We start from the raw sequence: 24,180 nt of genomic DNA, 5'->3' as shown, positions 1-24,180 counted from the left end.
GTAAACTCTGTTGGTTTCATTTCCATGTTAATTTATATTTAATGTTTGCATGTATTTCCACATAGGAGTTTATTCCTACTTGCCCAGATTCGCCACACAATTATTAAGATTCCTTAGCTATTCAGCTGGGCCTGCCTGTTTGATTTTGGAGGCTTTCTCCCTTTTCTTTTGGTTTTGTAAACAGTATAATTAGTAGATCAATTTTATTTCCCTTGGGGTTTGCTTCCAGTAACTTTGTATCACTTGATTATTATTAAATGAAAAGCGCACAATGTGCAAAAACAATTTTTTGTACAGATGGTCAACTATGCTAATGACACTCTTATTATTGAGGTTGTCCTCATTTTGCAGTTTTGTGCATGGTATCTTTCACAATGATCATTGCACAGGTTACATATACAGTCTTCGTTCGGCTGACGGAAGTTTTTGGTTTGGCAGAAGTGAAATCCATGAGTGGCGTAACGCGTAATTACCCGCCGTAGCTCGTTATTTGTTTGCTTCCATTCTTCCGTCATTATGGCGTCCGTGGAGTAGAAGTCGGACCAAACAGCATTTCTTTTCTCGTTTAAAGTTTGGCATGCATTCTTGTAGGGCTTGGTGTTTTGTAGACAAAACTGTGTTTTGATATCGTCAATGAAGTAGTCCTCTTTGGTTAGAACGAATGTTAACCTTGAAGGGGCTAACTTCCCAATGCCTAGAATTCTCTTGAGATATCGGGCCTTGACTTTTTCTATTGTCATTAGGTCGCTGAGTGTGAGCTTTTCCCAGGTGATGATAATCCCATAGGTTGCTATTGGTGATATGGCTCTCCTGAACAGTAGCATTGCTGTACCCAATGGATATTTGTTGAGGTTGTTGAATGTTGTAGATGGCTTTTATTGCTGCGGCTGTTCTTTCTTTGACGTGGATATTGTAGGACGTTAGAGTAGTTTGGAGGGTGACTCCAAGGTACTTGAATTTCAGCACTACTTCTAGAGGTTTGCTGTGCATGGTTATTGTATTTTTAGGTGCATGTTTTCCTTCTTTCCAATAGGTCATTTGTTTAGTTTTGTTATAGTTTATTTGCAAACTGTTTCTTTCTGCCCATGATGTGAGCCCGTTGAGGACCTCTTGGAGCTCTTCTATGTTTCCTGAGCCTATTCGCATATCATCTGCCTAAAGTATAAGCAATGCTGAGGTATCTATGTTTATTTCTGTGATGTCTGCTGGCACGATGTTGAATAAAATTGGGCTGATTGGGTCACCTTGTATGACTCCGTTTGTTTGGGTTACGTTTTAGGATAGGGTTATGTTGTCTGATATTTGGACATAGTTATATTTGAGGATATTCGAGATTATGATTGCTATCGGATGTGTAGCCTCTATTAGGTAATTGAGTTTCCGGACGAGTGTTGCTCTATCAATAAGGTCAACAGCCTTACGATAGTCTATGAAGACTACAAAATATTTCTTTCCTGGATGCCTCAATGTATCTTGGACTTGTTCTATTACGGCATGTAGTGTGCTTCTTCCCTTACGGAAGCCGAATTGATTTTCTGGTATCTGGGAGTCGTATTTCTTCTGCAAGCCTGGTTGTTAAGATTTTGATATAGATGTTGATTCCCATAGGGAATCTGAAATATTTGTCCTGAATGAGTAAATTTATAATACCAATATAAATGGCCCGTTATTGGACATTATAAATTTTCCTGCTAACTCATTCTTGGTTGCCAGCGTTTCGCCCTCGTGTGCTAGGGTGGGCTCATCAGTTGGTACCTAGCACACCCACCAATACGCTGGCTAGTGCATACCGTGGAGGCCACTGCGTAGGCTAACTGGAGCCACCGGCAGTGCCAATGCACTAAGAGACTTTTGTCTCATCAGCAAAAATTGATGCCCGCTTGGCCATCAAATGATATAGATGTTGATTCCCATAGGGAATCTGAAATATTTGTCCTGAATGAGTAAATTTATAATACCAAGAATGAGTTAGCAGGAAAATTTATAATGTCCAATAACGGACCATTTATATTGGTATTGTTACGATTTTCACGTAGATTTTGAATGATGTATTTTCGAGGGCTATTTCTCGATATGAATCAGGATTGTCAGTTTCACCTCTCTTAAACATCATTTTGATACTTGACAATTTCCAATGCTCTGGAATTTCCCTAGTGTGCATGCATGTGTTGAATAGTTTTACCCTGAAGTCTAGCAGGACAGGTAGAGAGTCCTTCAGGTGTTCTGTGCAGATGCTCTCTGGGCCAGGGGCCTTTCCATTTTTTGCTGCTGCGATTGTATTATATATTTCCTGCCTTGTTATGGGAATGTGATTTCCCGTCATTGTTACTGGAGTTAATTCAAAAGCTGTTGATCAGTGTTGGAGGTTGAGAATGCTTTTGAAATGGTTTTCCCATGACTCCATCGAGATATTATTTGTAGCTGAAATTTTGGTTTCCTAAGCACTAGGAATGGGTCATTTTGGGCATTTGCAGCATGTCTCCTAGCATCTTCCTCAACGTACTTCGTTCTTGTTTTCTTGATTAGTGATTTATATTTCCTTCCTTGTTCGGCGTATTTGGCCAGGCGACTCAGGTTCGATGTGTTCTTCACTCGATGTAGTGCCAGCAAGGTCTTTTTCTGTTCATTGTAACAGTCTTTATTGAACCATGGTTGTGATCTCCTTACATTCGTGTGAGTTTGGCATGATTGAAGTGTTCTTGTACAAATTTTCACTGCTTCAGTTAGTTCATGTCGTTGAACTAATAGCCTTGCCGTATCTATTTCATCACTGATATGTCTTAGTTTCTCTGGATCTAATTTCCTGGATATTTTCTTCCTTGGTTGGCAATTGATCTTTGATTTCAAAGACTGTCGAGATTAGTATATGTTTCCTAATCGGGGCTATGGCTGAAGTCCATAATGCTTTTTGACTCAATTTCTTAATGTCTGTACCTCAGTAAAAGACTAAATCTATGGCGCTGGTTCCATTCGAGGCTATGTACAATTTCATGTAAGGATTATTAAGAAGGACATAGCCGGCTTCCTCCAGTGCCTCTTTAATCAATTCTGTTCTGATGGTTGATTTGTCTATTCTTGCATTTAGGTCGCCTGCGGAGATTACTCTATCACCTGTTTGCATTAGTGATGGCAAGGCCTCTTGTTATTATTTTGATTGTGTCCTCTGTTGACATATGTGGTTGAACACACATGCCAATGATTGATAGTAGGATGGACTTTACGATAATTGTGTTTTCTTCTTTTATTATTAGTTTTATTTTCCCTAAGTTCGGTTTGAGAAAGATGGAGACCCCTCCTGCTGGTCTTCCTGTGGTCTGACCGGCAAATGAATGAATTCTGTAATATCATTGAATGTCGAAATCCTGTGTTAAAAATGTTTCTGTCAGTAAAATGGCATTGTAGTTGCTTAATGTCTCTATTGGAAAGAGAGGCAGAGCATTTTTTATACCTTCAATGTTCCATAGGAGCATGTGTATATTTATGTTCTCCTTCTTCAGCACGGTTTTCTCTTCGAAAACGAAATCTTCTTACGATTGTTCTCTTTGGCCAGAATTCCGGTCGTACAGCATCTTCAAGGAATTTGATGATGCTAGATTTCCTCTGCCCTGCATCAGAAGTGTTTTTGGTGTGAGAGCAAGGTGAACTGGCCTCTGCGTCAAGTTTAGGTATTGCAGATATCCCCTTTGTTTCCACTATGTGGCTTGAATGTCTGAAAACAAGTTACCTTTCACTTAATATGGTACTGGTATCGTGTGGTTCCTATTACCCTTAAATGTTGCATTCTGGAAGTTGCATTATGTTAAGGTATCTTAGGTTAGTCTCTTTGACTTAAAAGAAAAGCCTGTGTCGAATTACATCAAATTCGTTGTATTGAGACATCGTAACTAGATTTTTGAATTGATGCATTCTGTTTAAAATTTTCTTTGTAATGTTTATTTAAAAAAAAAAAAAGAAATAACTGTTCAAGGGATCACCGTTGATTTTTCTTAAAATCCGCAACCTACATATCCCCATGGCCCCGATGAGGTTCCTACGCCTGTTCCACATCCTTTCTTATAGTCGTCACGTTGCCCAAACTGATGTTCATTTAGTTATACTTGATGCAAATTTATCTGATGTTTTGGTTTGTGCTAAGGGTGTTAAAGTGCCAGGTAATTTAATTTTTGCCTTTTTCTTTACTATGCAATCCGGTTAAATTTATATACATGTATCAATGATACGTCTAAAGAAGTGGAATCGGAGATAAGGCTTTTTGCAGATGTTATTCTGTACAGAGTAATAAATAAGTTACAAGATTGTGAGCAACTGCAAAAAGATCCCGATAATGTTATGAGATGGACAGTAGGCAATGGTATGATGATAAACGGGGTTAAAAGTCAGGTTGTGAGTTTCACAAATAAGAAAAGTCCTCTTAGTTTTAATTACTGCGTTGATGGGGTAAAAGTTCCTTATGGGGATCATTGAAGTACCTAGGTGTCAACATAAACTGGAGTAATCTCATAAATATGATTGGATTGTAAATAAAGGGTACAAATCTCTCCACATGGTTATGAGGTTAGTTAGGGGCTGTAGTAAGGATGTAAAGGAGAGGGCATATGTCTCTGGTAAAACCCTAACTAGAGTATGGTTCCAGTGTATGGGACCCTCCACCAGGATTACTCTATTCAAGAAATGGAAAAAATCCACAGAAAAGCAGCTCAATTTGTTCTGAGTGTTTTCCGACAAAAGTAGCGTTACAAAAATGTTGTAAAAATTGGGATGGGAAGACTTGGGAGAAAGGAGACGAGCCGCTCGACTAAGTGGTATGTTTATTTAAATCTAAGAATTTCATTTTTGTCCGTATTGAACTGAGAATGGAAGATAGGAAACTTAAAACGGTCCACCTTTTCAATACAAAATTGTTATAGTTTATTACAACATATATTTACATTTGGAACTAGTTTCGACGCTGTTTGGCGTCATCTTCAGCTAAAATGTGGGAAATAGGCTAGCATGTAGACATTTATATTACACAAGGCGTTATATTAAACAATACACATCTTGCAAGGAGATAAAAAGTGGTATGTTACACGTTATAATTCTCATATTTTGGTTCGCATTGAATTGTACATTAAAGTCAAAGGAATACTAATGTGTATTAAAATCCACCTATTCAATACATAAAGAGTAATTTTAATTAAGAATTAAAACTTACGAAGTCAACAAGCAGGAGCAACGATCGTATATTATAATAGCAGTACTCCACAGCAGAAATGCATGTGAATACCATGCAGAGCTGCGGGAAGCATTAGGTGTGCATGCCATGCCCTATAAAACAGCGGTGAGGTGGGTGGAGACATTCAAACGGGGTAAAGTATCAACTGCCGATTTACCTTGCCCAGGCCGTCCGTTGTCCATAGACAAACATGTACGGATAATGGTGATTGATCAGTGTTTACACGAGGACAGGCGCTGGACTCTAGCGGAATTGCAAGAACATACAGCATTACCAGCGGCAACAATACGGTGCACTTTACACAAGGACCTACAGATGTGTAAACTTTGTGCAAAGTGGGTCCCACGTCACTTAACTGAGGTACAGAAGTGGACTCATTACGAAAGATCCCGCATCAATCTGGAGAGGTTTCAGCAAGGACAAGCCATATTGAATTGCATTATTGCAGTTGACAAAACATGGGCACGAGCTTATGAACCTGAACTGAAGACACAGTCAAGTGAATGGGGTCGTCAGGGGTCTCCACGCAGACACAAGGCTCGACAAAATCAGTTGCCCAATAAAGTTATGATAATCCTGGCATACGATGTTCAAGGTGGTCTTGTATGTCATTAAGTGTGTGAGGGGCACACTGTCAATGCAGTTTATTACAATTTCTTTTTGTTGTACCAATTGTGCCAAGCAGTGTGAACCGAATGTCCAGATCTTTTGGACAACATCATAATCCTACACGATAACGCAACAACTCACACAGCAGCCATCGCTCAGCGTCGCTTACAACGGTGGGGATGGGAGGTTCTTCCACACCTGCCTTATTTGCTTGATCTGAGCCCATGTGACTATGATCTAATCCCCAAAGTCAAGAAGCCATTACGTGGACAACAGTTTGCTAACAAAGAGGACATCGTAACAGCATTTCGGAGAGAGGTGTCACACATTAGCGATTCACATGCAGCAAATGGTATTCAGCGTCTGCCCCACTGCTGGCAACGCACAGTGAAAACCTCGAGTGATTACTTCGAAGGTCATTAACCAGTGGAGACCTGTCATTTGTACATAGTCTCGTCTATTTGCTGTCTATACCATAAATAGAACAATGTTTATCAATGGCCTGTGTTCTGTCACTTTCCTACGAGAATCTCCTGAAGTCAGAATTTGTCTTCAGACACTATGCATAAGTACATGCCCTATATATCCAAATGCATATCTTAGATTTTCAGTGTTGTCTCCTGTTCGCGAGAAAGTTTGCAACACTACTCTTTTGTCGAATATCACCCTTTCCTTTGGATCTTCTCCAGTTCTCAAAGTAAACCCCGGTAGCACATTAACGGATGCACTAATTAAGATGTAATGTTAAATATGTATATACCAAAAAGTTTATGATGTCAAAATCACACTTCTTGGGAGCTGCAAAACGTAATTTAGATAAAATGAAGCCATGAATTTTGTAAAATATATAAGCATTCTCAAGGATTAAACAGTCATGCATAATCCAACATCAAATTACAAATTACCATAAAAGTGCAAAATATTCATATTTACTGGTAAGTAGGGCAGTAATAGAAAATTCAGCTGGCACTTGTAAGTGCACGATCAACACAAAAAGCAGTGAGGAAGGCCATGCATGCAAATACTTACACGACTGGGTTATTATCAGCATTGGCAAGCATCAGCATAGCAGGAGCAACATCAGGTCCGCAGCGTGCGAGGAAACCAAGTGCCGGATCGTTTCTCATAGCAGGGTAGCATTCATAACCGTGTTTGTAGGTACCCACCAGGAGGGATCTATCAGCATCACTGTCCCACCAAGGGGCAGGAGGTTGATCGCAATAGGGTGGGTAAATCGGCAAGGCACTGTGAACATCAAGACGCGGGGAACACACAGGGGTGCCTGTCAAAAGGTGATCTAGCATATGTGCTCCAGGTAGGTGCCAAGCAACATCAAGACAACAACAGCTACACAAAAGTGGTACAATGAAAAGAATAATTAGGATTTCTGTAACACATTCACTGCTAAGAAAATGTTTAAAAAGAACCTAACTAAAAGCAACTCTAAATGATGTAGGGGTACATTCAAAAGCCAAACTCTGATTATACTCCATTATGCAATGATCTTAAGAACAGAAAAATGCCACATGTAACACAGGTGTAAAGGGTATTAATGCTGTGGTTTACATAAATAAGATTATATGAAATTGGGAAGCGGTAACAGAATCTCATTTTTCAATAATTACTATTACTGAACACAGACAAAATTCTCAAGACCGACATATTAAGTTTGTGTAGTACCAGGTATATTCAAGTCAATAACATTCAGAGGGTTTAATAATGATTCTTGTACGACATCTAATGGATATATGGACACATACTTTTCTAGTCTGGGTCAAGCTTCAGTAAAGAGACCCAAGCCATTAATTTACTGAGGGTAGCAACAGCAGTAGTAGTAGGTTACACAGCTATGTGTTTTCTAAAATTACAACTTTATCATGCCCTTATCTAGATAATGCGATCTTATTACTGCTTTGATGCATGACAGCCTCAGGTGAGAGCCTGTTTTCCATTGCATATGCTTATACATTCTTTCACATAATTATGGGTGGTTAAAATACTCTTCTTTCGTTCATTTTTGAAGTGAATCGACGTCTGTCTGTAAATTATTAGTCCAGACATTCATATTTCAATGCAAAATCTAGCATTACAGGTGATCTTACAGCACTTAGAATGCATTTTCATACCTACTAAATAACTTATCAGATGTAAGGCTTTTCAGGCGTTTACTCTATTAACCAGCGTTTTGTCTTATCAACACCTAGAACTACTACGGCTTCAAAAAAGGATTTTTTTTTTACACATCAGAGCAATGACATTTTATTTTAACTTGTACTATGATACAGTATAACAGATACAAGAATATTTGAAGTGTTTGGGTGTAAAACATGGCAAGTGAATTTCGGCAATATTGAGATATATTGAGCGTAAAACATTGTATCTGACCTTCTGGTTTGAAAGAAGTTAGTTTTTTGGTATCTCAACAGATGGTAGCAGTATACAGACTCATTTTTCCTGGTAACACCAAATCATTGCATGTAAAACATACTATGTGAGACAAAGTGGCTGCCAGGAGAAAGTTGAAGTTTGATAGGGAAAAGGAAGTGTGCAATGCTTGAACAGCTGCTAGTTAGTGATTAAGAGTGTGATGTTTCAGATAAAGACCCAGACTTTCAAACAGAGAAAAATGGAAATGGCCACAAGACGGTTAATATCCATAGTGAAGTAAGAAGATTTTATAGCCTCACTTTTTCAGTTTGCAAGTATATGATGGTATCTACTGCAGTTACCATGTTGTACATGCATTGAGGTATCTACTATAGATACCACGTTATTCTTGCACACTGTGACCATATTAGATCTCATGAAAGGAGAATAGATTGCATAAAATTTAGTGCAGATTTGAAATTAAGGTTTTTATTGTGAATAAATATATTTTAATTATAAATTTATTGTTTATAATTGATTAAACTTATTTTTCTGGGATGATCCTGACACTGATGATACGAACACTGGAGGAGAAAGATATGGCAGAAAAGGAAATAGGGGTTTGAATCGGCAACAAATAAGTCTAGAAGATCGCAGAAACGAGGAAAGGGGCAAGAGTCGAAAAGTCGTGAACCGTGTCCTGGCTGTAACTACAAGAAAGCACACTTTCAGATATTCAGCGCAGATGACAGAAGGGATGTTTTTCAGAACGTTTTTGGATCTGGGAAATTATGATTTACAGAATGTCAATCTTCATGGTTGCATAAAAGTACCAGGCACCAAAGAGAAGTCTGTTCGATGGGAAATTACGACTTACAGAATGTCTATCTTCATGGTTGCATAAAAGTACCAGGCACCAAGAGAAGTCTGTACAAAATCTCTGTCAATATGAGTTCTCACCTGCAGAATGGGAAGGTGTTTTGGTCAAGTGTCAGAAAACTAATCCAATGATTGTGCAGCAAATGACCATAGATGAGTTCATGAAGATTTTCACACATGCAGGTGAAATTTGAATCTGATTCCATCAACATCTTCCGGAGACAAGTTGAAAGTCATAAATGCTGAGTCTGTAGTTTTCAAATTCATATCCAGGAATAACGAACCTACCTGAATCACATGGTGGGGAAATGGGACCTATGCATATAATTAAAACAACGAGCCTGACAAGTGCAGTTCTTCGAAAGCTTCAGGTATACTCTTCCAGTTCTACGCAAGAAACCCTGTCCCATAGATGCAAGCAAATAGTAGTTCTGATAAGTGTATACCACAAGCCTGTATTTCATGGTATCTACCACTTTCAGTGTTTTATACTGGTAGATATTGCTGGATTTCAAGGAGTAAAAAAATACTTAGAGTATGATATTACTAGCAGTGCCTTATGGTAAGTTCAATTAATCAGTAATACTAATGCTAAATTGCTGACTGTTCTGAATGTGTAGTTACATTTTTGTAAACATTTGCCTTCCCAGTAAATCCAAAGTACTAAAAGGTCACTTACCATGTTTTGCACCCAAACCCCTCATTTAGTGTTCACCTTTTCAGAAAGCAGCAGGCTACCACTTTTAAAAAGATCATGAAGAAATTACGACTGTTGAAATAATCTAGAAGTGTGAATGAACTATCACCTTTCTGACATCCTGAAGTTTGTAACTAGTCCTAGTTTCCCCAATACTTACATAATGTGCTTGGTAGATTTTTTGCATTTTAAATAACATAAACTCAAAAGGCTTTGATAGTCAAAGGTTAGTAAGTTTATGGAAAATATTCAGTGAACATATTTCGAGAAGAGCGACAGAGAATGAACTCTACTCCTGTAATGTACACCACAAATAAGAAGGTATATCACAGTGTGTAACAAATTTAAAAATAGACTTTTAAACTGTTAAGGCTGGAGATGTAGCCAGAATAGGAAGAGAATTCCACACTAGCTCTGAATCAAATAAATGTCATAATCCAATGTAAAGGCTAGGATTAATGCAGCTGACTTTACACAAAAACGTTTTGATTATTGTCCTCTCTTCCAGCAGGAAAATAGTACCACTTAGTGTGTTGTGACTCGACTGATAGAGACAGAACATTTATAACTTGACGTCATATATAACTGTCGGATACTCTTATCACTAGGGTCCGGATTTTTAGGTTCTTAAAAACCACGTTTTAGTTTTTTAATAGCTCAAAATAGTTTTTTTAGTTTTTTATCCTCCTGAAATAGTTTTTAATGATCATTTCAATCATTACTAAAGTTATACTATTCATTCAAACTTTTTTTGCAGTCGCGTAAGTGCGGCTATAATCCAGTAATCGGGAGATGGTGGGTTCGAATCCTACTGTCGGCAGCCCTGAAGATAGTTTTCCATGGTTTCCCATTTTAACACGAGGCAAATGCTGGGGCTGTACCTTAATTAAGGCCACGGCCGCCTCCTTCCCATTCCTAGGCCTTTCCTATCCCATCGTCGCCATAAGACATATCTGCGTCGGTGCGACGTAAAGCAAATGATGACTTGCATTTAGGCATCGCTACCTCTGAGATGCGTAAGCTTCTTAAACTGCCTTCAATAATAACTTGATTTATAGGGAAAATTAATTTTAGTTTGTCGCATAATAGTATGTATAGAGCTAAACAGCCGTAGCTGGTGGTAGTCGACCGTACACAATGAGAGATGCACTGAAGCTGTCAAGTCAAGTTAGGCGGGCTTGTACCTGCTAGATACAGGTCAGTGAACGCCAGGGGGTTGTCTCTTGATTTGTGCTGTACCCTAGTGGAATAGTATCGTATCACGTCGTTTCGCTCTCACTAGTTATATTTGCAAACCACTTCCAGTTCCAAACCATGAAGTCATTTCAAAAAGTCGTGCATAATGTTTATTTTTTTAAAAAATCATTCAATTTCATTAATATTTGGTACTTCTATTTCAAAATAACGTAATACTGTCTTGAACAGCCCATTTAGTTTTTTTTAGGTTTTAACGTCTTATTTAGTTATTTTTAGGTTTTATAAGATTCGAGTAATTTACTCCAATGATAATGAAATGGATAAGTAAGTTAAAATACTGCAGTTAACTAGCAAGGAATAAAATAGTTTAAAACCTAAAAATCCGGGCCCTACTTATCACACTACATTTTCCTGCAAGTATTTTGTATTCAACGTGATGAGCTAAGCCTATTTATGATATAATGGGAATGAATACACATTCCAGATGTTTAAAAAGAGAGTTGGTAGTCCTAGGAATTTCAAATATTACAACAGAATGAAAAAGCAAGGATTATGGATTAACACCTAAAAGTTCAAGGCAGTGTTGACAAATTTACTGTTGGCAGGAACTACCTGACAAAAATCTCTTAGCAAAATTGGCAAGTACAATATTGTAAACATTCATCATTAAGATATAAAACACAAGTGATTGTGTGAAATGATAAAGGTCCACTTCACTGATCAAGAAAATACGTTACATGCAATGATAGTTATGATTCATCATATTATCCAATGAATAAACAATCTCAATATGAGGAAGAGACAAATGCAGTCAACTTCATCAGTGCTAGTTCTCTTATAACCATACAATTCTCAAACATGGCAGATTATCACAAAACCCTCCTGAAGGATGGGGATGATGATATACTGTCAGAAAGCATCGCAAGCATTTTCAAGATATAAAAGAAAAGAAGCTAGTTTTCTTCGCAAAAGATAGGCAAGATCGATGACAGCAAGGGTCTAACTGGCAGTTGACATATTTTCTTTAAGGTCTACACAAATTGTCAATAGACCATCCTCTTGATCAGCTTCTATGACTATTTGCTCTATTGAATAAGGCGAGATCACTGAAGACTTCAGTCACTCAAATACTCAAACATTTGTATGGAGATCTTTATAATGTGGACTTCTGATAATACCAGAAACAAGCTCTCACTATCCAAAGTGGTGGTCAGATGTGAGAATATGATGTGTGCGTAAATGAAATGAGCAAGTTCCCTTCTATGAAATTATATTTTAAAATTTGCCTTTATGTCGCACTGACAAGGATAGATTATATGGTGAAGATGGCAAAGGCAAGGGCTAGGGCTAGGAGAGGGAAGGAAGCAACTGTGGCCTCAATTAAGGTACAGCCCCAGCATTTGTCTGGTGTGTAAATGGGAGACCACTGTGTATGACATTAAGCGTCAAGTTTACGAAGAAATTCATTGTGTGCCTTTCACACGGGGTATAACACAAGAGTCGACATCATTGCCATTAATTCAAAAAGAGCATACTGCTTTAGTGCTAGATCAATCTATAGGCCTTGACAGAGAAAAAGAGCGTGCGATTGAGGATGACTCAGAAGGGAGATGATGAACCATGCCTCCCATATCTAAGCGAAAATCACATCAAGATTTGAAAATTGGTTAGTTAAAGGACTGTTATCCGGTAGCACAGAAGATAGCAGAAAAAAAAAAACCAAAATATTCTGAAAGGGTTAGATATCCTCTGAAATACACTCAACAATAAATGAATAGGTATTAACAATGACTTGTTAAGCATTCTGTACCAATACTTCTATTTTTCACGATTGTCAATCTAGTCCATTTTGTGTAATAATCACCCTATGGAACTGTTGCATTTTCCTCGCATGAAGCGAGAGTTTTAATCATGTTCAAGCAGGTTTTCGAGTATATGAACAATTGATTATTTTTTTAAACTGTAACATTATGTTGACAGGAGTGTCAGGATCCTAGTGGTCACACATAATTTGTATGATTATGTCCTTTTGAAAGTATATACACAACAGAACAAGCTAATCAATCCCTCTTTTTCCACCTACAATACTGACGTTCTTTGAATTATGAATTATCCTTATTTCGAATTTAACAATTTAAATAACATGCAAAACCGTACCCCATGGGCAGTGCAGTTAGGGATGTATAACTGTGAGATAGTGGGTTCGAACCCCAGTGTCGGCAGCCCTGAACATTGTTTTCCGTGGTTTTCTATCTTCACATCAGGCAAATGCTTGGGCTGTACCTTAATTACAGCCACAGCTGCTTCCTTCCCACTTCTAGTCCTTTCCCATCCCACTGTCTCTATATGACTTCTGAGTCGGTACGACGTAAAGCTAATTGTGGGAAGAAAAAGTAGTCGCCATCTATGACAGGCAGGGATTATCTCTGGGTGTATTCAGACCCTCCCATCCACAGGGGGTACAACACACGGTACCAAAGCCACAATCCATTTCTGCATCTAGGTTGCCCCTTGTAATTCAGGAAGGGGATACCATGAGTGTATTCTTCGTCTGCATCACCCACCCACAGGTGGTATCAAGTACATACCTGCCAATTTACAAAAATAGAAATCCAGAAAATCCTAACGCAGATAATTTTTAACAACACACGCATGTGTTGCAAAGTCCTGAGACATAATGAAAAAGGACGGCAAGGTGGGAGATCATAAATAATATTAATATGAGTCAAGTAAGTGTTATGATCACCCCGGATATTAAATACTTACACAATGTCGCATCTTGACAAGTGCTAATCTGTTTCCACTTAACACTAGGAACACTTTCCGTGATTGTATAAAATAAGGAAATTAAGCAAAATATGCCTTCCTAAAAGACTGATACCGTTTCATAGTTGAACTCATTACGAACACCAATAAAATACGAAATCGTTTACAAATTCATCACACAATTACACAAGTTTCAGAATTATCGCCAACGTTACTCAGACCCACACACCAACAAAGCCTTTCACAGCTGCTATGAAGCACGATGCAGTTACTAAAGTTATTATATATAAATTCACAGCCTGCTACTTTTCACAGATTTCTCTTCTTCACAATCACAGTGTACTACTCGTTTGGGAACATCTCAGTGAATGAAGTAGAAGTTGAGGTCGAATAGGTGACAAAAGCACAGTGATAAGCGATTAATTTACCGGCTGAATTTCAAACACTGCATCTCATATTATCAGCTACTATTGAAAATCAAACAAAGCCAATTTGACCACAGAGAGCACAACCAAGTGCGGATATTCAAAATCCGTACAATAATGTTCATCCGTACAGCCGTAAAACACACTCAAAATCCGTACATTTTTTGAAAAAACTGAATAACTGGCAGGTATGCAAGTACAGCAATAATACTGCACTACAACCAAAATTTCATTGAATGTTGAGAGAAGAGTTTTGTTATCAAAATTGAACGTCACTGCTCCTGTCCAATGCCGGGTGTATACAGTTCCTCGATTGACTGCGACGTACACTTGGTATATAAGGTGCCTGCATTTCAGAGAACCAACCCAGCCTGCACAGGGCTGGCCTCAACGGGTGCCCAGCTGAGCAAATCTGTTGTATATAATGAATTCTACAGTTTCAAAATTAATGCAGTGTCTTCCAGGAGGAAAATGTCATAATTTTGATGATACTAATCAGGAAATGTTCATATGAAGTTGCATATCGTCGTCATCAGCATCAGATCATGTATTGGTCCAATAGGCCCACCATTAAGGTCTTTCATTCCCTAGCCATCGGCTTGTTGGATGTCTTGTGAATCTTTTTTCCTCAGGGCTGACAGCGAAGAACTTCCATAGGTTAGACTTCCGGTTTCCATCTTTTAGTCATGGCATTTCCAATTTGCCTGATAATTGTGGATGTAAATGGTTATCGGGTTGACCTTAAACTCTTTCAACCCGTGCGTATTTTGCTGATTTTGTCTAACTTGCTGTTCTGGGCATATATTTCATTTTGCATGCTGCTCTTCTGGAGATGTTCACAGTTCTTGTAGTCCATACCTTACTAAAACAGTATTTTTTTTTTTTTTTTTTTTTCCCCCCATCTGATATACTGATGTTGAATTTTGAAGAGACACACTGAAGAAAAGAGATGTTTCTAACAATGCTACAATATCGGCAAATAATATGGCATCTAGATTTCCGAGTTATCTGTTAAATTGTATGGAACCGTATCTTGTATCTTCTTTTAGGGCATCCATATTCGTGATAAATAATAAAAGTGAAAGTCTACAATCTTGTCGCACACATAATTCGAGATCAGCTTGAAGCTGTATTTGCGGCATACCTTTTCTATCATTTAGAGAAATGAATTTCATTTTATGGGTCTGTATTGAACTTTGATTGAATTAAATAATATAATAAGGGAGTTATTCCACCTTTTAAATAAAAATGAAATAGTGTTTATTAAATAAACATTTAGTTGGACTAGTTTTGACCTATTTAAAGGTCATCTTCAGCCATATCGCATGTAGAATGAAGTATTTGAAACACAGTTGTTTTAAAGACTCGGTCCATTGCAACGGCCAGTTGCCAAACAACAATAAAAATTATTTAATTCCATTCCCATATTGAATTTAGAACTCTAAGAAACCTGTATACAAATTGTTCACTTGAGTATTTGATTGCATTTCAGGAATCTTCCCTAGGTGCATTCTCTTAAGTTTCTGAGCACATGCTCCAGTTCTTTTAAAGTAACAGGTTAGTAATAGTAGTTGTGAGATGTCTGTAAAGTGAATGATATTCCTCCATAAGTATCATTCCTAAGATTCTCGTAGTATGTGATGCATGTTTTTGGTGGTACTGGATTAATTTTTTACATTCACCTTAACTTGACTTACATTTTTTGAGTGTGTGATTGCAGTTTCTAACTAAAAGAAGAATTATTCCCAGCATTCTCTAGGTTTACTCGAAATTCTTTTCTTGGTATTGCTCTCGACTAGTCAAACTATTTTGTCTTCTATTTCACATGTTGACAATACTTTCATTTATGCATCTCTTTTGTCAAATATGGTTATTGGCTTTACATCACACTAACTAAGAAGATGTACAATATTAGAAGGATCCACCTTTCAATACTCCATTGTAAGTTGAACTAAAAAGAAGTCACAACTTGTTTATTGGGACCGGTTTCGACACATTACAAGTGTCATCATCAGCCAAAAAGTAAAGTAGGGCAAGATATAAAGATCTTAAAACAACTAACACATTGAACACAGGCAAAAAATTAACATTGATTCATATCGTAACAATTCAGTTAATGTCCAAAACACAATGATCGCAGTCAAGAGAGTAAACAGAACATCATTGTCTTGCGCCGAAAATAAATATAGTTGAAGTTCACAAGCAGGTCAAATATGCACTTATGTAGAGTCGTTGCTAGGCAGGTCTTGTAGGCATTTGTTTCTCAGGCCGAAAGTAAAAGGTGACGTAATTGAAGTCTTAGGAAAACAGTGTAGGATTTAAATTTCGTCAAATTCAAAGTAGATATATAAGTTTTGAAAATAATTTAAAACATTAAAAAGAATGAAGTCAAATAAAAATATATTAAAAATAGGAAGAAATAATAAAAGAAAATTGCAATGTGAGGTTCAACTCGAAACAACTTGCCGTAGTAATTGATAGATGAATGGGAGATGATAAATAGAGAAAAGGTTGGGGAACGTTTATTAGAGGGTGGTGGTGGTGGTGGTGGTGGTGGTGGTGGTGGTGATTGTGATTATTGCTATTAGAGGAAGTACAAATGGGTAAATATCTTCTATATAACACTAAAACGAGGGAAAAAAAACAAAACAAACAATCACCACCACCACCACCACCACCACCACCACCACCACCCTCTAATAAACGTTCCGCAACCTTTTCTCTATTTATCATCTCCCATTCATCTATCAATTACTACGGCAAGTTGTTTAGAGCTGAACCTCACATTGCAATTTTCTTTTATTATTTCTTCCTATTTTTAATATATTTTTATTTGACTTTATTCTTTTTAATGTTTTAAATTATTTTCAAAACTTATATATCTACTTTGAATTTGACGAAATTTAAATCCTACACTGTTTTCCTAAGACTTCAATTACGTCACCTTTTACTCTTCGGCCTGAGAAAAAATACCTATAAGACCTGCCTAGCAACGACTCTACATAAGTGCATATTTGACCTGCTGTGAACTTCAACTATATATTTATTTTCGGCGCAAGACAGTGATGTTCTGTTTACTCTATTGACTGCGATCATTGTGTTTTGGACATTAACTGAATTGCAACAAAATGAATCAATGTTAATTTTTTGCCCGTGTTCAATGTATTAGTTGTTTTAAGATCTTTATATCTTGCCCTACTTTACTTTTTGGCTGATGATGACACTTGTAATGTGTCGAAACCGGTCCCAATAAACAAGTTGTGATTTCTTTTTAGTTCAACTTACAACGGAGTATTGAAAGGTGGATCCTTCTAATATTGTACATCTTCTTATTTCTCTATTCAATACGGAACGATCGTGAAGTTTTTAACTTTAAAAGTCACACTAACTAGTCTTACGGCTTTTGGATATGCGAAGGTGCGAGAATTTAGTCCCGCAGGAGTTCTTCTACGTGCCAGTAAATCTACCGACACGAGGCTGATGTATCTGAGCTCCTTCAAATATCACCAGATTGAGCCAGGATTGAACCTGGCAAGTTCGAGTTAGAAGGCCAGCACCTCAACCATCTAAGCCACTCAGCCTGGCCATCTCTTTTTCGTCAGTGATCACTTTTTGATATCTTCATCCCATATTCTTAAACCCTTCTTTCCTTTGCCATTTCTTCTTCACTCCCAAACTTTCAGAAGAATCTTATTTTAAAATAGTTGAAACATTTGGTAATTCTTCTTCAACATTATTTAAAAGGTACTGTCCCAGATTACTCTGTTCATGGAACCACTTTATGCTTGGGTCTCTTAACAGACTTACTATACCAGTATCAAATAAGATTTTTCATTGTTTTGTACCATCCTGGCCACATAAGGATCAGTGCAACTATAAGACAGTGATCCGTTTCCATTTTAGGACCCTAACAGACTCTTGTATCTGACACTGATTTTGCTGCCTTCTTGTTACAAATGACTACTGTATCAATTTCTGGTTGAGCATATGGACTTGTCCTTGGACTGAAACATTGTATTCATAATTCAGATGTGCTAACTTTCAAAAATTACAAAAACAGAAAAATATTTTATGGCATCACACATCATTGACAACGTAACTTTGAAGAATATTTAACACATCACACTACTCATTTATTTATAAATACTGTATTATATCAATACTGAAATACTGCATGTATCTGTGCTTTAAAACACATGACTCTTGATTGTAAATGCCTTGGGTCTCTTCATAAATTTCTGAACTAGATTTATGTTCAAAGCATTGGTCTTGTTGAACGGGTTTTAAGGTTTAATTTTTTCTCCAGAATTCTTTATTGGGAAGTCATGATCTGAATTGAGTTTTTGTCCTTGGGAGGAAGGACCTAAAATGGAGTCTCCTACTTAAATCAGGGGAGTTGGCACATCTAGATAATTATTAGCTGACTGAAGATGTAGTTTGTCTAAATTCAGAAATTTCTTAGTTCTGGACCAATACATCCAAATTTTATATTGTGCCACGCTGTAAACTAACTCATTTTGTGATGAGAAATTTTTGTCTGTACATGATCCAATACAAGGTAAACCTGCCCTGTATGTACAACACTTCTGAGTTATGCAACATGTCTGATTAGTTTGTTAACAAGTGAAAGGAAGGTGGAAACAGTGTTGTTTTATGTGGAAATAAAGAGTGTAGCCCAAATAAGGAAAATTGTTGTGTTTATTTTGGTAATAGATAAGTTAAATTAAAAATCCACCTTTTCAATATTAATATTAAACTAAATAAGGTATAACATTTACTTGGAACTAATTTCGACGCTGGCGAGCGTCATCCTCAGCCAAATACGAGAACAGGCAATCGTAAATACACATATCGTTAAATCAATGCACATATAAACACTCTTAACATGGGATTAATGATGCCCCTAAAAGTATATGGAGAATAAAACTTCAAATAATAACAATTTCAAAATCTTGAAGTCAAAATTAGAATGACACTTAACAAAATATAATTATTTTCATTCAAGTTAGAACTTTGAAAGTATTGTGTTCGACTTAGAACTGTAAGATTATCAAATAAATAAAATGTTTTGTCATAAATGGAATGTTATACAAAGGTAGAACCATATATATAGTTTCTCTGTAAATATGACAGTCACAAATTAGAACGACAATTATTTTACTCAAGGAGGAATCTTGAAAGTCATGAGTTCTACTTCGAGTAGGAAGATTATCAATTTAAATAAAAGGTTTTGTCACAATTGATCAGAAGCAGAAATGATGAAACATGTATAAAGTAGACAACAAGATCCCTGCAGGTGGAGAGTGAGTAGAATAACCACCGCGTTTGAAATTGATGGCAGTGTTTGGAGGGAAAAATAATCCTCCAAAACCAGTCCGAGAAAATATTGTGGCTGTAGCAGTGATTTCACTCCCTTCCTTCCTCGACATTGTCAACGATGTGGGCTACCTGGATATGTTGCAAAACACATTCCTTTCAGAAAACTAGGAAACAAGCCTACTGATGGAGGCACAATAGTTCATCCAAACAGGAGCTTGCTCGCACACAGTAACTGCTAATTCCCAATTTTTCCTACATGAATAACTTGGGTCATAGGTTATGTCCAATTGATATCCTGAATATTTTCTGGCCTGTTTAATCTAGCCAGAACATAGTCCCAATATTAAATCCTGCAATTTTTTTCCTGCAGGATATTTGGAACGAGACAATCAACTGCAACTACAAATGTTCTCCAGTTATGAGCAGCCATGACTACACATTCCTGGGATTGTGTCCTCAAATGGTCACAAAATAAAGGTTTGTCTTAAAGAACATTCACACTGACAAGGGACATCTTTGACCTCGAACGCTGAGAACCGCACAAAACCATGCTTAGAATAACAAGCAATCATAAACAAAACAGTGGTGTGCCTCATTTCCATGCAAGACGGTGCATTCTACCTCAAGTAACATTTTAATAGAGAGAAACAAAGTAACAAAATATCAATACCATAGGAAGGAAATTACATGTAATTTAATGGAGTCAGTGTATCATTATATTTTCAATCAGCAGCACCAAAAACACTCTGATTAAAGTACTTATAACAGCGCAAAACACACATATACAGCGGTACCACACACCTGAAAGTGCTTACGATATATTAGTCCTCAAAGTGCAGATGCGGGATTTCGATGGAGGGGTTAAAACAAAGTGGGAAAGAACAATGTGCACACCTCACGAAAGCCACGTTATCACATTCCAAACTACTTTCGCATTCACGCAGTCCAATATCAAAAGCCACTCTAATTACATTTTCAAATGATGATGTTGGTATGTCAATGTCATAACCTGGCTTTCGCCAAGCATATTACAACATAGGCTTATACGTAGGTGCAGCAAATTGATTGTAAATCACAGACAGAAGTTTCACGATGAAAAAAATATCATGTACCTTCACTTGTGGTTTGGCACCTTGTAGTCTTACAAAATCAGTAATCCTTCTGACATAGAGTTTATATTGCCGAAAGAAGTAAACATCAAGGGGTTGGCAATATTTTGTTGTTTTCAGTGGCAATATCTTCAGCGTAACATCTCTGTTTGGAAAACTTGCATCTAGAAGGGTACGATCTGTATGACCTGTTCAGGAATCACGCAACAATAGGCTCTTTTCATTAGTCACATGTTCGCCAAGGACTGAAGTTAGAAAATATTTCATGTGTTCTTTAGACATTTTTCCACTTTTGCCTGCCTCCACATGAATGTTTCGTGGACAGGTTGTTTCAAGTTTCTTTAAAATCCTTGCACCGAAAGTGCCCTGTGTCTCTTGTAAACAGATGAACAACTTGTTTGTTAGTCTGCCTGCCATTGATAAAGTCAGATCAATTGTGTAGCTGTGGGTAGAGCTATGTGCAGACTGCAACACACTACCTGTAATTTTCTCTCCTGTGTAGGACAGTGTTGATGCTGAAGACATTTTGTACTGGAATTGACTCTTGGTCAGTGTTCCAAACATTACCTTTCACCACATCCTCCTCTGTTATAAACATGTTCAATTATTCCACAAACTGTTGTGCCTTCTGACGTATAATATTATCATCTTCTATGTCCTTATGTGTGACAAACGTTGTAATATGCCCGGATGAAATGCCATATTAGCCTTGAGATGGTCGATAAAGGAAATGGAAGCTTTGAAATTGCCTAAGCCAACCATTTTAGCACCTTCTAGTGCCCACATCTGCAGATGCCGATAGTAAACTGAAGATACATACCTCCTTGCACCATCAAATTGCGATAATTATTACATACGCTTTTATAGTTTGTAATTGCGACAGTCTGTTTCCATTGAAACGAGCACCTGCTCCCTGTTTCCTAGACACATGATTTAGAATTAATGAGCAATTTGATTTACTTTTGATGCACTTATAGCGCTTCATTAGTTTGCTATAGGAATTGAAGCCACGATTGTTATAGTCCTCAATGAATGTTCTCTAGTACGCTGTCATCAATATCTTTTAACACACTGGACCTCGTCTTTTTGGGTGGAGAGAGTTCGTACTCAGACGACTGTTGCTAAGGAGATGAATGTCGTGTACTGCTTGAAGAGCCACCTTCAGTTTCCTCCTGTCCTTCAAAGTCCGTATATCTATCCAGCGTAACGTCGTGTATTTCTGTGTCATCGCCATTATATTTCTGAGTTATTATGTTATATGATATATCCGCGAACTCCATAGCCTTGGCCCCGATATCATTTCCATATTCAGCACATTGCAACTTGGTCCTTAATATTTGGACCACATGCATAGGATTAATTCTCTTCATGATATCACTGCACTGTACACAGTTTACACAGTAAATAGCTTGTCAACACTCCAAGAGACAAATACGTACTGCACCTATACCACTCATGCAACTGGAGCACTGGTTAGTGCAGCTACACTATGCCACCGTTTAGTGGCGCTAGCAGACAAGCGCAGAGTTTTGCATGGAAATGAAGCACACCACTGTTCTGTTTATGATTGCTTGTTATTCTAAGCATGGTTTCATGCAGTTCCAAGCATTCGAGGTCAAAGGTGTCCCTTGTGAGAAGCTGGACGTATATTATGCACACTGCATATTGTAACCATGCACATTCCAGTGAGTGCTTTAATACCTTGTATGGAATATGTACTACATTAAATGTTTTATAGGGCAATTTTTAATGTATGACATTCCATGCACCACTCTGTATTTTGAAACACATTTCATGTTGGAACAAGAACTATTCTTGAAATTCAAGCTTTTAATTGACTCATAAACATGGCACTTTTATTCCTAAAATAACTTTAATAATTCCTGGTCAAAACTACATGGAAGGAAGCATAAGGTTTGGCAAATGCACCACGAAGGATTAGAAAATCACCTAGAGATATGGAGGAGTATATATAAAACCCTTATATCATTATCTTTTGCAGCTGAGGAATGTAACTAAGGCTTGTTCAAGTCCTCCTTAAGATTTTTTAGAACAACGTATGCTATTTAAGTGCAACGTGAAAGAAAAATACTGCTACACACAGTGCTTTAGAACTCGGAATACTACGGAGTACACTGTGCACACCGAGGGGGGGGAATGAGATTTAGAGCTATCACATTCACAGCCAATTAAGTCATACAAGATCATCAACCCAGAAATCTGTTAGAAAAATGAGGACTGGTAGGTGCAGTAATATTTCTATATTGAGCATGTTTAAGATTTCCCATCTTGGAAGTAACATTTAGAAATGTATTTCTTTTTAAAAATATTATAACTTGCAGTTTAAATGTAATTTTCAATTTCATTCAAAACAGAATTCAAAATATTTTACTGATTCTGGAGCCAAATTAGTTACCGGCAAAACTAGCTTTGGCTCTTGCAAATAGTTTAAATTTGGCACAAATTCATGACATGAAAGGTACATTGATTTTGCAACCACATTACTTCCTACCCCATGGCATTTTGTCACAATTATCACTTTCCAAAATTTCCCTATGTCTCCTGCATCACTTTCACCACTATCAAAATAGTCAACAGATCACATTATCATACAAGCCTTTCAAGTATATGTAGTTTACTTGTTGGTAGCAAAGAACATTACATGTAATAAATATCATTTTTGGTCCGTATTGATGATATTGGATTGAAATAATAACATTAAGTTATTTATTAGACCACCTAATCAATACAAAATCGTCTTGGATGATTTACATAAATTTGTTAACTAATAGTGGTACATGTTTCGCCTTCCCTGAAGGCATCATCAGCCATAGTCTTAACCTTAAATTAAAAATAAGAATCTAAATAACATGTAATAATGAAATGAATTTTAAAATCTTGAGGAGATTTGAAGTAAAATAACATTAAAAATAACAATGATGGTTTAAAAATACAATGTGATGAGATATAATAGTGGAAGTATTAACAAAATTAACATTAGAAGGCTGCTAAAATAAGTGCAATGGATAAAACAACAGACTGTTATGGAAGTAGTAAGATTGCATAAAAATAAAGTTGATAGTCTGGCGGTTATAATTAGACGATGGCGAAAAATCGTTTGTAATCAAAGTAAAGAAGAGAGAATAAAAGGCAAAGTTAGTTGAGAGATCCAAAGTTAATCATGATCTTGAAGATAAAAGACGAAAGTCAGAGGCATATGGTGAAGTTGTAGAACACGTTGAGGATATGAAGTTGTAGAATAGAAGTTGAAGAACAGTTTCAAATAGGATCTCTATGGACCATCTCAAAATTTGAAGTAATGCTCAAATTGTGAGTTTGTAGATATTCTAGTTGAAAAAGCATATAATAGTGGAATCTGTAAAGGAAGCAAGAAACGTAGAGTTAATTGTGTGAAAAGATATTTGAAAATATTGAAGTAGAATCGAGTGCACTTACCATTTGACGGTGACAAAGATAGCTTGTAACATTATGAGTTAGAAGTATTTGCAACAGTAGACTTCTTGCTACGTGTGTCATCCCTATTCAAAATCTAATGCCACCCAGGAGAAAGTAAACAACATATGGTTGAAAAATGAA

General features: G+C 37.1%; 1 protein-coding gene across 5 annotated transcripts in view; it reads right to left on the bottom strand.

The window, feature by feature from the left end:
• The window catches only part of LOC136877494 (chromodomain-helicase-DNA-binding protein 6), a 703,291-nt gene that overhangs the window by 292,587 nt on the left and 386,524 nt on the right, over positions 1 to 24,180 (bottom strand). For 3 of the 5 annotated variants that reach the window (XM_067151593.2, XM_067151595.2, XM_067151594.2), the window contains exon 26: positions 6,854 to 7,069. The exons of 1 other annotated variant lie outside the window; for it this stretch is intronic. In XM_067151593.2, coding sequence (XP_067007694.2) covers positions 6,854 to 7,069 — 216 coding nt within the window. Of the gene's footprint in view, positions 1 to 6,853; positions 7,172 to 24,180 lie in introns of all 5 variants that reach the window. One more of the 5 variants, XM_067151592.2, reaches the window with a different exon arrangement.

Source organism: Anabrus simplex, chromosome 7, assembly GCF_040414725.1.
Source record: "Anabrus simplex isolate iqAnaSimp1 chromosome 7, ASM4041472v1, whole genome shotgun sequence".
NCBI classification, from domain to species: domain Eukaryota; kingdom Metazoa; phylum Arthropoda; class Insecta; order Orthoptera; family Tettigoniidae; genus Anabrus; species Anabrus simplex.
Note: the sequence above shows the minus strand (reverse complement) of the source record. Positions and strands in the feature narration are given on the sequence as shown.